The sequence below is a fragment of the Eschscholzia californica genome, unplaced genomic scaffold, assembly GCF_041429995.1.
Source record: "Eschscholzia californica isolate CP2 unplaced genomic scaffold, dmEscCali1.0.p SCAF_2, whole genome shotgun sequence".
Lineage (NCBI taxonomy): Eukaryota > Viridiplantae > Streptophyta > Magnoliopsida > Ranunculales > Papaveraceae > Eschscholzia > Eschscholzia californica.
The window spans coordinates 92,501-108,719 of NW_028238309.1; the positions used below are offsets into that span (position 1 = coordinate 92,501).

General features: G+C 38.0%; 2 protein-coding genes across 10 annotated transcripts in view; both read left to right on the forward strand.

Moving 5' to 3' along the window:
• The window catches only part of POK1 (phragmoplast orienting kinesin 1), an 11,963-nt gene extending 979 nt beyond the window's left edge, over positions 1-10,984 (forward strand). Inside the window, exons 2-34 of one of the 2 annotated variants that reach the window (XM_086659840.1) lie at positions 1-107; positions 196-279; positions 366-485; positions 568-681; positions 768-860; positions 930-1,090; positions 1,167-1,241; positions 1,728-1,815; positions 1,905-1,963; positions 2,071-2,134; positions 2,218-2,283; positions 2,360-2,515; positions 2,606-2,710; positions 2,835-3,070; positions 3,166-3,235; positions 3,317-3,379; positions 3,462-3,541; positions 3,695-3,761; positions 3,846-3,899; positions 4,010-6,022; positions 6,183-7,580; positions 7,686-7,793; positions 8,035-8,201; positions 8,294-8,381; positions 8,495-8,569; positions 8,678-8,899; positions 9,028-9,126; positions 9,233-9,307; positions 9,407-9,465; positions 9,787-9,898; positions 10,006-10,107; positions 10,183-10,347; positions 10,501-10,984. The exon at positions 1-107 is cut by the window's left edge and continues 49 nt beyond it. In XM_086659840.1, the coding sequence (XP_086515966.1) occupies positions 1-107; positions 196-279; positions 366-485; positions 568-681; positions 768-860; positions 930-1,090; positions 1,167-1,241; positions 1,728-1,815; positions 1,905-1,963; positions 2,071-2,134; positions 2,218-2,283; positions 2,360-2,515; positions 2,606-2,710; positions 2,835-3,070; positions 3,166-3,235; positions 3,317-3,379; positions 3,462-3,541; positions 3,695-3,761; positions 3,846-3,899; positions 4,010-6,022; positions 6,183-7,580; positions 7,686-7,793; positions 8,035-8,201; positions 8,294-8,381; positions 8,495-8,569; positions 8,678-8,899; positions 9,028-9,126; positions 9,233-9,307; positions 9,407-9,465; positions 9,787-9,898; positions 10,006-10,107; positions 10,183-10,347; positions 10,501-10,524 (6,569 nt within the window). In that variant the 3' untranslated portion in view covers positions 10,525-10,984. Of the gene's footprint in view, positions 108-195; positions 280-365; positions 486-567; positions 682-767; positions 861-929; positions 1,091-1,166; positions 1,242-1,727; positions 1,816-1,904; positions 1,964-2,070; positions 2,135-2,217; positions 2,284-2,359; positions 2,516-2,605; positions 2,711-2,834; positions 3,071-3,165; positions 3,236-3,316; positions 3,380-3,458; positions 3,542-3,694; positions 3,762-3,845; positions 3,900-4,009; positions 6,023-6,182; positions 7,581-7,685; positions 7,794-8,034; positions 8,202-8,293; positions 8,382-8,494; positions 8,570-8,677; positions 8,900-9,027; positions 9,127-9,232; positions 9,308-9,406; positions 9,466-9,786; positions 9,899-10,005; positions 10,108-10,182; positions 10,348-10,500 lie in introns of both variants that reach the window. The other variant, XM_086659839.1, reaches the window with a different exon arrangement.
• Positions 10,985-11,467: 483 nt separating this feature from the next.
• On the forward strand, positions 11,468-16,109 carry LOC147554835 (peptide chain release factor 1, mitochondrial-like). Of its 8 annotated transcripts, none has more exons than XM_086659845.1 (12): positions 11,468-11,561; positions 11,965-12,133; positions 12,230-12,330; positions 12,417-12,515; positions 12,650-12,833; positions 12,977-13,025; positions 13,114-13,192; positions 14,476-14,550; positions 14,636-14,713; positions 14,812-14,970; positions 15,276-15,371; positions 15,449-16,109. In XM_086659845.1, the coding sequence occupies exons 2-12, from the start codon at positions 11,965-11,967 to the stop codon at positions 15,641-15,643; spliced, it is 1,284 nt and encodes a 427-aa protein (XP_086515971.1). In that variant the 5' UTR covers positions 11,468-11,561; the 3' UTR covers positions 15,644-16,109. The 8 variants fall into 8 exon arrangements, with proteins under 8 accessions (XP_086515971.1, XP_086515975.1, XP_086515972.1 ...); XM_086659849.1 differs by having other exon boundaries at positions 11,496-11,561; positions 12,413-12,515; XM_086659846.1 differs by having other exon boundaries at positions 11,524-11,640.
• Positions 16,110-16,219: the final 110 nt, after the last annotated feature.

Sequence of the window (16,219 nt, forward strand, 5' to 3'; positions counted from 1 at the left end):
GAAATTTTAGATGCTTGAGGCAGGACACTTCTCATAGTTTAACATGGCTTGGGAATCCCCAAACAAGATTCACCTTCGATCATGTCGCCTGCGAGACCATTTCACAGGTACAAATTATTTCTCTTTTCTTTTTTTGTATGCAAAATATTCAATCTTTATGATACATGATGAATTGTCGCCTGTCTCCTTTCGTAGGAGAAGCTCTTTACTATTGCAGGTTTGCCCATGGTGGAGAATTGCATGTCTGGTTATAATAGTTGTATGTTTGCCTATGGCCAGGTAATTTGGTGTTAATTTTTTATACCGTTATAATTAACAAATGTATTGTGGTTAGAGTTCTGAAAATTGATCATGTGTTCTTCCAGACAGGCAGTGGGAAAACCTACACTATGATGGGTGAGATACATGAGATGGATGGCAAACTTAACAGACATTGCGGGATAACACCTCGTATCTTTGAATATTTGTTTACGAGGATTCATGCGGTTAGATACCAAAAATTTCTTATTAGCTACTACTATTATTGAAGAGAGAATCTTCTTATATTCTTGTTCGAACTTTGCTCAGGAAGAGGAGAACTCGACGGATGAAAACTTGAAATACAGTTGCAGGTGTTCATTTCTTGAGATCTATAATGAACAGATAACAGATTTACTCGAGCCTTCATCAACTAATCTTCAAGTAATCTAGATGTTCCTTTTGACTTATTAATGCTTTCCTTACTTGCTTATTTTTGTTTTGCGCTGATAGCTTAAACCATTTTGCAGATTAGAGAAGACATGAGGAAAGGCGTGTATGTAGAAAACCTTACCGAACATGAAGTGACCACTGTGACTGATGTTGTCAAACTTCTGTTACAGGTGCGTTTGTAGTTGAATACACAATTTTCCAATGTCAAGTTTATGACATGTCTTATCGAATATTTATAGGGTTCTGCAAATAAAAGAATGGCAGCAACTCACATGAACAGCGAGAGCAGTCGGTCACACAGTGTCTTCACCTGTGTTATTGAGAGTCGGCGGGATATTGATTCCACAAAGCACCTTAGGTTTGGGAGGCTAAACTTGGTTGACCTTGCTGGTTCCGAGAGGTAGTAATTAAATTCTAAGGTTAGCTATGTGGATTACTCGTGCTTGTTTTGACACTCAGCTATCTTCACATCCTAGGCAGAAAAGCTCTGGTGCAGAAGGAGAACGTTTGAAAGAAGCTGCAAACATCAATAAGTCACTATCAACTCTGGGGTAAATAAGTCTAAACATTCTTTTAACTAGCTCCCTGATTCTACTTCTCGATGAAGTAGTGGATCTTACTTAGCATGTTATGGGCATAGCAAGTGTCAATCATTTTGATAGTTAACTGTCTAACCTACAATTTTCCTTCCGCTGTGAATGAAGAGAATATGAAAAACAACGTGTAACATGATAGTCCTAAGAACCACTGATTTGGGTTTTCATTTTATGAAACTCTCCGGAACTGGTTCCTTTGTAACATTTTAATACAATTTGGGTGATAATAAGGGGAAGCTCTAAAAGCTAACTTAGGTATTTACATTCCTTTTCCGGAAAAAAAAAAACTAGACGGTGCATATGTCTGATGTGGTACTGAAATGTCGGAAATGCTGCGGAGTTGGTAGCTCATCTGTCTCAGTTAAATCTAATTTGGAATCATATACAATTTGATCATGTTTTGGTGATTCTGTGGTTGCACTGGACCTTCCTTTTATGCAGTCTGGTGATCATGTCTTTGGTCGATGTGGCGCACGGGAAACACAGGCATATTCCATACAGGGATTCCAGACTCACATTTCTTCTTCAGGTAACAATGTTAACCTTGAATGCGTGAATGTTGTCGCAGTAATACATGTATGGGATAGCATTCTAAATCGCATATTGCTTTTTGTGTAGGATTCTTTGGGTGGAAATTCAAAAACAACGATTATTGCTAATATCAGCCCATCTAATTGGTTTTCCACTTTTCCTCTTGTTTCATTTCATTGTCTGTATTTTTATTTGAGACACCTATATTTGCTCAGTGGCCACATCTTAAAACCTGCTTGATGCTTTTGTCTAGCTCTGCAAATGAAACTCTAAGCACGCTGAAGTTTGCGCAGCGTGCCAAACTTATTCAGAACAATGTAATTATTCATCTATCCAAGTTTATTCACTTTATCATGGAAACACGAAGTACCTACTGACCCTCTTTTTCTTTCCTTTAAAGGCTAAAGTCAATGAAGATGCTTCAGGTGATGTGTTGGGATTGCAGCGCCAGATACAACAGTTAAAGGTAGATATACTTTTCGCAAGTTCTATTCTTGGGCCTAAGAATTTAACCACTAAAATTCTTAAGAGTTGTAAAACAGGACCAGTTGACCTATGTGCTCAAGCATCAAACACCATCCAGGCCTCTATCACTTTGCTTGCCAAACTTGGAGCAATCTCAGTTTCAGGAAACATTCTACCCTCTCAAAGAAAGTATCTCTGATCATCAAAGTAGTGCATGTACTAATAAAAACAAGGTATTACATGCATCCTTGAAATAAAGCATTTGCTTTGTTTTTAGTACTCGGATGATTAAGTGATGTATAACAGTTTCTTCTATGTATCAGATCAAATGCACTGAAATGACATTGGCTGGTGCTCTGAGGAGAGAAAGAATGGCGGAGACAGCTGTCAGAAGAGTGGAAGCTGAAATGGAACACATGAATCGCTTGGTATGCATGGTTATTCTAAGTTTCTCAATTTTTGTGATTTAATAAAGCTTTCTTATGCTAGTTTATAAAGAGGTTTTTGCTGGACGAGTTTATATGCATCTAATGGTATTGCTGCAATTTGTAGGTACACCAACGGGAGGAGGATGCACAGCGTAATAAAATGATTCTAAGGTTCCGTGAGGAGAAAATTAAAAGACTCGATTTGCTTGCTGATGGCTTAGTTACTGCTGATGAATTTCTCATGGAGGAAAACTCTGCTTTATACGAAGAGATTCATTTGCTTCAAGCAAGAATTGACAGGAATCCAGAAGTGACTCGTTTTGCACTAGAAAACATAAGACTCCTAGAACAGCTCAGAATGTAACTCTTACCAAGTTTCTCAACATAAATATTACTTCTACAAAATTCTTTCTTAGTCCTGTAATAGGAAGAACGATATTGACTCCAAATTGCAGGTATGAAGATTTCTATGAGCGAGGGGAGAGAGAAACACTATTAACAGAGATTTCTGACCTACGTGATCAGGTTTGAGCGGATGCATTGTGTTTCTTTACTTCTACAACTAATTATGAATAGATTCTGAAACTACAGTTTGGACCTTTGCAGCTCGCGAAAATCCTTGAGGAGTGCTGTCAGCCGGTGGAGTTCTCATCAAAAGCAGAAGATCAGGTTCGACATGCAGCATTAACATTTTTCCTTCTCATTTTTAAGTTTAATATACGTACCAGTTCTTCTAATTATGCAAAAGCAGGACATGGACACCAGAAATGAATTGGAAAATTGCAGGAGGAACCTTAATGAGTGTCTCGAAATAAATGAAAAACTGACTAGGTACGTCCTGTGTTTTAAAATCATTTACTAAATCTTATTATTCATGTACGGAGCAATGGAGCATAGTTTAGTGAGCTCAAGTTCCATGAGCGTGAGCTACCAGCAGGGGTACCATTTTTCTTTTCTGCTTTCTCATTTATTGGTTGTCCACAGGGAAGTTACTAAATTGCAGATAGAACTTGACAAGTATCTGAACCCCGGTGAAGCTGCTTTTGATTCCGTAAGGATGGTTTCTTAATTATTTGAAGATGCAACTGTTTAGATTTTATAATTCCATCTCCTCATGTTCTATTACTATATGCAGATTGGTGACTGCGTGTCTGGCAATGCTGTTAAGCCAACAGATAAACACTTATCTGTGAGTTTCCTATTTCCAACTTTAATGTTTTCTCTAGCGTGCAAGATGACTAATTTAAAATCCTAGTATTGTGGAATCCTTCTTGAAAGTTAACCATGACACATAAACAGGTTGTCAGAGCTGATACATACAATGAGACTGCATTTTATACTAAGGAAGAGGATAAAGATTTAAAAATACAGAATGACCAGAATATGGATAATACCTTAGCTGTTCAGCTTAGTGAAACTGAGAAGGAACTTATGGAAGCAAGGTTCTTAGTCGAGGCAATGGAATCTGAGCAGGTCCGCTTAATCGAAGAGCTCAATATTCTACAGAAGGAGAATCTCGAATACCTTGAAGTAATTGGAAATGAAGATTTTGGACAGATAAAATCTATGCTTCAGCATCAAAATCGACACGAGCCTTTTGACAAGTATCGGGTAACTGAGGTTCTTGGTGAATTGGACGAGTTTCTGATGACAGAAGACACATTCACAGGCTCTGGGTTGCAATCTAGGTTGGATAGGATGAATAAAGACCTTGAAGAGGCCAGAGGACTAATAAGGCAGTATCAAGATGATCGGGCATCACAGCTATTCCAACAGAAGGAAGTGGAACAAGTATGTCAGCAAGTTGAAGTGGAGACAGCTCAAACAATTCTTCACTTGCAAGACAGCCTTACCACACTTCAGCAAGAACTTCAAGAGAGACTATGTCTTCTAGCCGAAGAAAACAAGAGACTGCGATATACCATAGCATCCAGAGAAAGCGAAATGAAAGGTCTGGCTGAAGAGTGGGAGAAAGCAACTTTAGAACTCACAACCTTCATTGCAGACGGTTGTAGATCCCTTGAAGATGCTTCCAATCAAATAGAAATAATTGTAAGTTCTTTTCCTGAAAGGGAAAATTGGATTAGTGAACATGTTGGGAGAGCAGCCAAAATGTTTGTAGAAAAGGAAAAGACAATCCTAAAACTAAGAAAAAGTCTAGAGGACGCACAGAAAATGGGTTCAGAAATGGAGTTCAAGTTAAACTCCTTGAAGGGGGCAACACTAGCTATAACTGATGCTGAGCAGCTAAAAAATGACGAGAAGGACAGAGAAACGCTCCAGTTGCACGAGCAGTTGAGCAAGAAGATCTGTAAAATACAGGAGCTCGAAAGTATGATTAAAACTATGGAGGATCAGATTGTTGACGCAGAAAAACGTGCCTATGCTGCATTTGTAGTAGTAAAAAGGCTATCCAGCTTTTGCAATGGTGCAGAGGCAAAAGGTGGTGAGAAAGAAATTCCAGACTTGAAGTTGGCTATTTCTTTTCAGGAAGAGAAGTTCAGGATTTCAGATATTAAAGCTGAACAGATTGCTATGGCACTTGAGGCTATTGATGTTCAAGTTGAAGTCGCTAGGCAAACAATCGTGGAGTCTGAGAAGGCCATTTATGCATCTTATGCAGATACAGAGACACATTTGTCCGCCATCCTATCTGATATTGCTGCAACTTTTTCTGCATTCCCAAAGCTGTTTCAGGACTTGTCTAAAGATATTAGTGCCATTAAGGAGCAATTCGTTGATTTGAAAGAACACACCAGAGACATTAAACTTAAAGACCAGCTAGATGAAACCAATAGGAGATTGCATGTCCTAAAAAGTAGCATTGATGCACTACAGGATATGCACGATTCAGAAAATAGAAGTTTGTCATGTGATGATAGCTTATCATCACTTTCTGACATATCTACTTCTAGTACTGGATTGTCTGGAGAGGTAAATGGACAGGAATCGTACACTAGAAAGTCGCCCTTTACTCTTGATGGGCAAGAATTAGGAAACATGAAGAACCCCAAGAAAAACTTTAGTTGCACTGATGAAGCAGTATGGTACCTGAGGAACGAAGTAGAATTGGCATTCACTAGCTTCCTGGAAGTACGCATCCAGTTGGCCAAACTTTTTGACCGCAACCAATTGGCTCATGAGCAAAGAATCTCTTCTTATGAATCACTTATATATGGAAATGACAGTGAGTTAAATATGGACCATGTAGAAGGATTTAATCAGCCAGCTTTACTAAAAACAGGTAAGCAGGTTCAATCATATGATTCAAGGATGGAGGAAGGTGAAGAAAGACGCCATGACACCAGAGAGGTACCAGTTGAATTTTAATGTTATTGTTTTGTAAATAATGTCCTTCATTTAAGTGCAGTTTTTTTTCTGGTGCTCCTTTGATAGTTATTAATTACGGAAGCAAACCTTAACTTGGCACTCAATAGTAGTTTTTATTTTTATTTATTATTATTTCACACAGATGCTGTGTCTCAAGCTCCAAAGTGCCATGTTAATTGCTGATAAGAAGATTAACGCAGCCAGTAACTTCATTGTTAAGTTCGAAGAGGCTCAAGCCACCATGAAGGAAGCGGATGTTATGTTAAACACATTGCTGAAAGCAAATGAAAATGCAAAACACATGACTGATAGGTGGAAGCAAGCAGGAGAAGAATTGAAGATAGAGAAAGCCAGCTTAATTGAAGAAGTACAGAGGCTCACAACTACCATTTGCTTGCAACAAGAGGAATATGGATCATTAGAGGACCAATTCCATTCAAGTTTAGAAGAAATAAAAAACTTGGTCTCTTCTCTAGAAATATCCGTTCATGAAACTCAGAGAGACGTAGAGGAGCGGTTCAAGCTAATGTATGCTGACATTTCTTCCTTGGGCCAGGACCTGTTGGACTGCATTTGCACATCAAGATCATCACTGGAAGATATCTCTTCAGAGATAATGGAGAAAGGTTTTGCTTTATTTGTAATGTACCAGTGTCAAATAAGGGGATTTTCCGAGAAAATCTTGGGCGTTAGTTCATCACCTTTATTCCTTCATCCAGGAGAGAAAGGATTCCTGCCCATATTAAACAATGTTGAAGAAAGAGGTTTCAGGGAGGACACCTCTGCGTTAGAAAGTGCAATTAGCACAGAGGAAGCTACTCCAAGTGATAAGATGGATTATCGGGTATCTAATCCAATTCTCTTCCCTAGATATTCTCTCGGGAAAGACTCAGAGCATAAGGAAGAAGAACTTGGAGTGACACAAGATAAGCTAGTAACTGAGAATAATTCGCTTAAAAAGGATTTGGCTCGAAAAGACATTATTTTGAAGGGTTTGCTGTTCGACTTGAGTTTATTGCAGGAATCAACTTCTAATTCCAAGGACATCAAAGATGAAACTGAACAGATGGTTGTAGCTCTCACCCAGATTCAAGACGAACTAGCCTTGAAAACTACACAGCTTGATGTCATCGTGGTCCAGTATAAAGAGCTCAAGGCACAGCTGGCCACTAGTGAAGCGGCACTATCTATGGCAAACTCAAAATACGAGCAAGCTCAAGACATGTGTGATGTGCTGTCAAATCAAAATTCTGATCTCCGAAACCTTGTAAATGATCTCTTTGCTAAAAAAGATGACATTGAAGAGCAATTGGAAGATAAAATTGAGGTTGTTAAAAGTTTGGAAGAAGAGATTCTACGCATGGCATTATCTGCAGAGGAAAAGATTCTTTCTTCTGTCGTCAGCATTGAGGATGAACTAAGAGGTGTCACCAGTGAGAGAGACCATCTTCGTGAAAAGGTCATATCCTTGAAAGATAAGCTTGAGATGGCCAATGCACTTGCTGAAGAGAATGAAGCTGTTGCAGTTGAAGCTCGTCAGGTTGGTATACGTTGTGGACTTCTCTTTATTTTTCTTAGCACTGGTATAGGCTTAAGTTTTACTGCTCCACTTCTTTCCAACAAAAGTTGTATCGAAATGTTATAGGAGTCAGAAGCAAGTAAAATGTATGCTGAACAAAAGGAAGAGGAAGCTAGGATTCTTGAACGATCTGTCGAGGAGCTTGAGTATACCATAAATGTACTGGAGAAGAAGGTGAGGTTTTCCTCTCTTTTCCTAATGGATGTTTCTTGGTGTTTCTTATGATTGAGTTGATTGTTTGAAATTGCTTGTTAGAGGAAGCGAAAAAGAAGAAAATTTGATGGATCTCTGAAACAATACAGTGGCATATAATAGTTGATGGATGTTCTGGAACTTCTTAGTACACAATAGCCTAATCTTAAGTTATCTCAGCATTTTACACTATTGATTAGTAATTGCTATGTTTTCACTGTAGGTGTTTGAGATGGGTGAGGAGGTAGAGAGACACCAGTTCAAGAGAGAAGATCTGAGACTGGCAACCCGAGATCCAGTACAGAGAACATTAGCTATTGGGGATTCCAGACAAATGATAGATCCAGAAAATTTCAATGTTGAACAACAAACAGGAGAGCAGATACCAGGGTTCGTATCTCCGCTTTATAGTTGTCACCTCTCAGATATTCTCATTTTTTGGATTATTATCTACTAGTTCTAAGATAAGAATTTCATGCCAGGCACCTGGATGATCAGATGCTAGAGCTTCATGAGTCGAAAAACAGGATTAGGGTTCTTGAGAAGGAAAACGCGGAACAGGCTAAAGAGGTGGGTCTATGGGTTCCAGAGTTGTTTTCCCTTCATTTGCATGTCTTAACAAATTTGGTGATGGCACTTTCCTTCCAAATTACACTTATAACATGGTTTTCTGTGGTTTGAAGATCAAAGAATGCAGAGACTATATCTCAGAACTAAAACTACACACTGATGCCCAGTCATCATTGTACCAGCAGAAGGTGTTGTAACAAATCCTTAAATTGATGCAGTTCTTTTTCTTCATCTCAATATATTTGTGCTAGCCCAAGTGCTTGCTTAAGATATCTAATAATTTGTTTTTGGAACAGTATAATATGTTAGAGGCCATGGTTCGTCAAGTGAAGGCCGATCAATCAACTTCCACATCTATGGCACTGGAGAAAACTTCGAGGTCAAGAGGTTCCAGCTCACCTTTTAGATGCATCCAGGGTTTGGTTCAACAGATGAATGTAGAGAGGGATCAAGATCTGTCAGCAGCCAGGATTCGAATTGAAGAGCTAGAGGCATTGGCTTCTAGACAACAAAAAGAAGTAAACTTTTGTTCATTCTTTGAGAAATAAAGAAGCAAAATGGCTACCTAGTAGATATTTTGTTTCCAACGGGATCCTATTAATGCCTGAATATTAGTTGCACGTAACTTATAAAATCTTGTTCACAGGTGTGCATGCTACATGCTAGACTAGCAGCAGCAGAAAGCATGACTCATGATGTGATTAGGGATTTACTTGCAGTCAAACTGGACATAACTAACTACGCCGTAAGTTCCAAGATAGCATCTCATTCAATCACCTGAGATCGTTCTTCTACCAGAGTATCTGCTGATATTTTAAATGCTTTATTTTTTCCTTTTGGTTTTTTTCCAGAACTTGGTTGATCAGGGTGAAGTTCAAAAGTTGGTGGAAGTAGCTCAACAACAAACAGAAGAGTTCATTGCAAAGGTAATTCCATGGAAATACTATTATCAATTTATTTCTGGAGTGGGTTTCTGTTATTTATTCTTGCCAGACATTAATATATGTCTGTTTTTATTGATCAAGGAGCACGAGATTCTGAAGCTAAGAAAGCAGGTCAATGATTTAATGGAAGAAAGACAATGGTGAGATTAATCCCCTTTTTATTGTGGGTGTAGAATGTAGATACTGAAACACCATTGCTGAATGCTTTGAACTTACGCTAATATAGAAACAACTTATGACATGTCACATTTATACAAACATAAATAAGTGAATTTGCAGAGTCAAAATCCATATAACTGAACAACAAAATGAACTGAGACAATTTCGTGAAAAGACCATGTTTTCTTGGTTTAAGTATGTACTGTTATCCACTGCTGGACTTATTGTTAAATTTTTAACGTCATACTATAACCAAAGATATGTTTTCTGTTCTTTTCACATGTTTTTCTTGTTATATGCAGCTACTTGGAGGAAAAAGATCAAAGGGAATCAGAAATACTAGCTGCCCAGTTGAAAGTTGAACAACTAAGAGAACGAGATCACATGCTCACAGCACAAAATGAAATGTTAAAGGTGCAAAAAATCAGTAAACAAAGTAGAAACACGTAACAAGTTGTATATCTTAGCATCAATGTCGTTGGTACTTAAGATAGCTAATTTTGCTTTTGCCCATTGCATAGATGGACAAGGCCAATCTACGTCGGAAAGTGACAGAGATGGATGATATGGTGAAGAAACAATCTGCCAAACAGAATATTCTACAAAGGACAACAAAGATGAAGGTACGATCTTTCATCTTCTCCTTTCTTAATAAAATCATCCCCATTTGTTATGTCTAAGTTATCTTGGTTTTACAGGAAAACAGTGTGCCAGGAATCGTTAATGAGGAGCTTAGCAAGAGGCTAATGTATTCCGAGAAGCTTCTTTCCAATGTTAATAATGAGCTTGCTTGGTATCAGAAATCTAACGGCAGGGATGTATACAATAGAAATAACGATGAAAGGCTCAGAAACCAAAGGCAGGCAAGTGATTAGATTAATAAAATGCCTTTTGAGCTAAAGATATAAGGTCTCTGGAAGGAAGTTTCCTTGCATAAAATGAAATGTTATTGGTATCTGAACCTAAATTTCTTCTCCTCTATCTGTTTATTAAGATGTGTGATAATATTATGACAGGGTAAAGAAGAAGATTTCAATTAGATGAAGAGAACACTACTAGCTTTTTCCGGTTATAATATTTGCAATCTCCGAGAGAGATTGCTCAAAATGGGGAGACACAACTTCTACTGAAGATGAAGCAACCATATATGACGCAAATAGTAAATTCGTAATCGGTTTTCCCTCTTGCAGGTTTTCTACTACTTGAGCAAGAGATTTTTAGTGTGGCAAGCAGGTTTGCTGCAGTTATATAAATGTGTTGTTGTATATATAATTAATAATTCGAAAATGTATTTTATGTTGTAATTGTAGGTTCTCGTCTTCATCTTCTTCTTCTTCTTCTTTTTTGTGAAGCTAATGAACTTGATTGTATGTTTACATGGGTATCAATTTGTTTGTATGTTTTCATGGAACATAGATATTATTGTTTGTCTTTGTACACAGAGTGGGGGTGTTGTGATGAATTATTGTTACAAATAAAGTTTTTAGTAGTGACGTCTCATTCGATGATCATCTCCAATTGTTTCAATCAGTTGTCACTTTATGTATGTTGGTAACAAGCATGAGGTCACTACTAAGCTTTAAAATTTTGTATCAACAATACAAAACCTAGATTATAGATTCAAATTTATGACACTGATGAAAATAACAAACCTCCTCCTCCTCCTCCTCCTCAAGGAGGAAGGCATGAAGTTGAAAGTCCTCAAGGAGGAGCAGTTTACCCAAAATATCTCTATAGCAATCCTATGGTGATCACTATCATCAGTATATCATCTATTATATTAAGACCCATCTGAAATGGACATTTGAGTCTTGGATGGATTGGTTCTGTTAGTTCAAGTGTAAATTACCAAACAATCCATTTGATTATAGAAAACCACCACAAATCACTAGAATCTCTCACATACTCCTAAAGATAGGGCGCCTTCAACAGAAATGGGGGGGCGTTTCTAACACTATCCTTAGATTGAGAGAACTAACTAACGAACGAACCCTAGTTTGAAGGATTAATTCCCCCCAAACTCTAACAGGTTCCACCACCTTCTCTCTGAACCTGGTGTAAAAAGTAACCCTAGTAGGTAGGTACATAGATCTCTCTCTCTCTCTATACTCTTCCGTTTGAGAAGGATTTTGATACATCTCTTTTCACTCTAACAGGTTCATTTCTTAATTAAATAAGCATGTTCATCTTGTATTTGTTTTGAGAATCACTTCTACTGTTGGATAAATAAGTATTTAATGCGTTTTTGGATTAGATTAAAATTTTCTCCTCAACTTTAATATGTATGATCAATGGGACAATCCTTGTTGTATGGTATTTCTTTTTAATTGGGTAGTTTCCCCAATGTTGTATGGTACTTCTTCTTGCATATAATTCAATTCAAAATCTTGTAAAATTGATACCATGAAATGATTCAAAAAATTTAACACACCCTTTTGGGGTTTGTTCTTACTCTTCTTTTGATTGATCAAAACATACAGATGTGGAGATTAGTAGTAGTAGTAGGTTCTTTATGGAGAAATGTGGCAGTTCAGGAGTTCAGATGCTTTACTACTGCTCCTCCGCCTTCACTCATCAACTCAAGATGTTTCTTTTGTTCGTCATTGATGATGCCTATGTTCCCTCGCTCTTACTCTTCTTCCGTTTCTGGTGCGTTTCCTTCTCTTTTTACCCTTTCAACTCCAACACTCCTACATTAATTACACAAAAGACCAGCCACTACTTATGAGTTTAATTTATTTGCAGGATCGGGGTCTCAACTGTCCAATGATCTGATTAAGATCATGGATCAGAGGCTGTCAGCAATTGAACACAGGGCCAACTATCTCCAAAATATTATGAACAAGGTAATTTTTATCCTACTTACTTTCTTCCCTCCACGACTCCACACTCTACCTTTTTCATTTGAATGTTTGGCGTAAATTGAAGACAGCCTGAAGCCTTACCAGCAGATTACTCGCGCGCTAATAAGGAGCTTCGGAAGCTCACTAGTTCTATGGATCTGATAACTGAGTTGAGGGCCAAACAGAAGGTTAGTCATCATTCACGAGCGTTCCAAAGATGTTCTCTATCTTTACGGATACTCTATTCGCTGTTGTTCATTTTTGTTGGATTTATAGAGTATCATGGACGATGATGAGACAGCCTTGCATTGTGATTTTGTAGGAGATTGATGGGTTGAAGTCACTGATGTCCGAATGCCCCGAAGATAAAGACATGAGTGACATGGTAAATGATGAGCTGGTTGAAGCTATGGGGGAGGAGAACAGACTGCAGCAGCTCCTTCTCAAAGCTTTGCTACCTAAGGACGACGCTGACGAAAGGGGTTGCATTCTGGAGGTGAGGGCAGGTACTAAATTGTGGATCCAAATACAGACGAGTTATAATTATGGATATATTGTATGACCATTCCAGAAAATCAAAGAACGTTTTAGAGTTATTGAACATTTTTTTTTTCATTTGAACTAACATTTGCAATGATATCTGATGTAGGGACTGGAGGTGAAGAGGCATCTCTGTTTGCTATGGATATTTTCAAAATGTATGTTGCATTGCCTAATCAAGGTTTCTGCTCAAAAACATACACTCTGTTGAGTACTTGGATCTTACAACATGAAGTTCTGTAACAGGTACGAAAGGTACACACAGAAGAAAGGTTGGAGATTTGAAGTTGTAGACGTAGTGGAGTCTGATCTTAAAGGGTACAAGGTATACTTTATTTCTTACTGAATATGACTTTATTTATGTGAGCCACAACTTAGATGGTGTAGTTTTAAAGCTTTTGATGGGCATCCATCCACCTGTTAGCTTGGGTTTGTTCATCCTTATAACCTTTCCATGCAATGTTTTAAAGTACATTTTTACGCCTCAAGGCAGTTTGCTCTCACAAGACGAGACATCACCTCAAGACGTATGTCTTAATGTGTAAAAGGAGTAAACCATTTCTTGCAAGGAAAATGACATCATTTATGTAAACACATAACAATATAACGTAACATCATTTTTCTACTTCACTCCAATAATATAAAGTCTTAAGTGTTTAATAAACAAAAATACTAATGCTTTTATGTTGTCCAACAACTTAAAAATACTAATGCTTTTTTGTGCTTATAAACGAAAATATAAAGTCTGAAGTGTCTAAAACATTCTTTCCATGTAATGCGTGAGAGGCTATGTTGGAAAAGTTGGCAAGGGGGACTAGTCGGCGGACTTGGGACTAGGCATAGTCGCTACTAGTCGTATTTACACGTGACTAGTCGTAGAATATAAATATATAATTATATATAGATATAAATATGAGTATTTGGTCTTAATGAAGTATAAACACTAAAAATTCATCCCTAAGAAGCACACATATAACTACCAACAAGTTCTAAGAAGCACACATATAACTACCAACAAGTTCTAAAAAGATTGAGTATTTGGTCTTAATGAAGTATAAACACTAAAAATTCATCCCTAAGAAGCACACATATAACTACCAACAAGTTCTAAAAAGATTGAGAAGATAGAGAAACTTGGAATCTTGTTTGGAGAGCAAGAAAACTTCAAAATTACTTCAATCTGGTTATAATGATATTTGGAGGGGAGAGGAAGGGTGAAAAGCCGAATGAGCAAATCCTAAACCACCTTTGTCGATTTGAGCAAAAGAAAAAAAAAAGCTCAGCTAAATAATCCCGACTTGCCCGACTAGTCGACTCGGTCCTAGTCGGACCAAGTCGGGGATTTACTCGGAATTCCACGGGACTAGGGTTTTGGCTCCTAGTCGAGTCGGCAAGATGGGGACTGAGGAGTAGTCGGGGTGTACTCGGGGATTAATCCCGACTTTTTCTTCATAGGTGAGAGGTGATCACTGTTAGATGGGTCAATTGTATGTCTTTGTTAGCCTTCTTTAAATCCAAACGCGCTCGATTATTTGTCTGATCTTTCTTTTTTCTCTCTCTTCTCATGGTTTCTCTTTGGGTTCTTTTTTGTCCTTCACTCATTTTCAGGAAGCTAGTGGAGCAATTACAGGGCTTGGTGTCTATGGAAAACTTAAATTTGAGAGTGGTATTCACAGAGTTCAGGTACTTGTGTGATTCATTATCTTTTCTTTAATTTATGATCGCCGAGAAAAATAACTTCAAAACGTGAACGTATTTCTACTGCCAGCGAGTACCTGTGACAGAGAAGTCTGGGCGTGTACACACTAGTGCTGTGTCTGTTGCTATCCTCCCTCAGGCTGATGAGGTGTTTGCATCCATTCTATTTCCGTATCTTTATGTGATTTATGTTTCACGAAGGTGAGATAGGTTGATATACAGTATGGGGTTTCTTTTCTTCTGTAGGTCGATGTGCAGTTAAAAAATGAGGATTTGAGAATTGATACTTACAGATCAGGTGGTTCAGGTGGTCAGCATGCAAATACCACCAATAGTGCCGTCAGAATAACTCATATTCCTTCAGGGATGACAGTCTCCATACAAGATGAACGATCTCAACATATGGTAACAACCTTCTTAACCCATTGAAACGTTCTCATATTACTTCGGCCCAATAATGGCTTCATCAATTGTCTGAGTGCCTCTGCTTGAGATCCAAATTTGAGATAAAAATTCTGTTTGAAGAATAAAGAATTTAAGAACACGCATCGATTCAACAGATGAAAGATATTTTATGTTTCAAAATCTGTTACCCAAGGTGTTAAAGATTGATAGTGCACTACTAAACCATCGGTTTGATGTTACTTCATTACTAAAAGGGGGAACATTTCCTAGTGATTTTTTTTATAGCTTTTTGTTGTTACTGACAGAACAAGGCGAAAGCTCTTAAAGTGCTTTGTGCAAAGCTGTACGAGATAGAAAGGTCAAGAATTCAGATGAGCAGATCAAAGCTTCGAATGGAGCAGGTAAGGAATTTTCTTGCATAAGAGATGATTTCACAAATAGGTTTTCCTTTTGGAAGGTGACTCATGGTATGGGACAGATTGGTAGCGGCGACAGGTCTGAAAGAATTAGGACGTACAACTTTCCTCAAGGAAGGGTGACTGATCATCGTGTGGGGATCACCCATCATTCTATAAATGATGTGATGCAAGGTGAGAGCTTAGACGTGTTTATAGAAGCTCTCCTTTTGCAGCAGGAGATGGACGCAATTGCCTCATTCACCTCCTCGGATTAGTATGAGTAGACACCGTGTTTGGGGAAGAAATCTTTCATACTGATCAATGTGAGTAGTGGTCTTACATGACCATGTTCAATGAAGTTGGATCTATTAGCATCGAATCAATAACAAGATGGTGAAACTCAATCAAATCGATGAAAAGAAAAAGAAGATGAAGTTTATTCTGACCGATCAATGGAAAGAGGAAGATGAAGCTCAAGTGGCTATTAGGTTTATTTCCTTTGTTATTAAGGACATTTATTTCATCAAACAGAAGAAGACTTTCATTAGTTTGTCAATCCACTCATAAACTGAGTCTGTTTAATACAACATTGATGCAGCAGCAACTATTGAGAACTGATGTAGTTTTACCCTATCTTATCTATAAATTTTCACTCTCTTTCCTCTCACCCTTCTGACTAAGGGTGAAGGAGGAGTGATTTTACGCCCGGTAGACCTATGCCGTGTTGCATACTCTCATAAAGTGGGGTGCCAGTTCATTTTTGGTTCAACATGACCAGTTGGCGACCACTCTCTTCAAAACACAATTTGGAGAACAAGTGTTTTTATCTGTGCGTACCTATAATAAGCAGA

What these genes read in the sequence shown, in the direction of transcription:
- LOC147554835 (XM_086659848.1), top strand. An exon ending in GCTATGGATATTTTCAAAAT is followed by an intron (nt 13,026 to 13,113) that starts GTATGTTGCATT and finishes GTTCTGTAACAG; the next exon opens with GTACGAAAGGTACACACAGA. An exon ending in GTGGTATTCACAGAGTTCAG is followed by an intron (nt 14,551 to 14,635) that starts GTACTTGTGTGA and finishes TTCTACTGCCAG; the next exon opens with CGAGTACCTGTGACAGAGAA.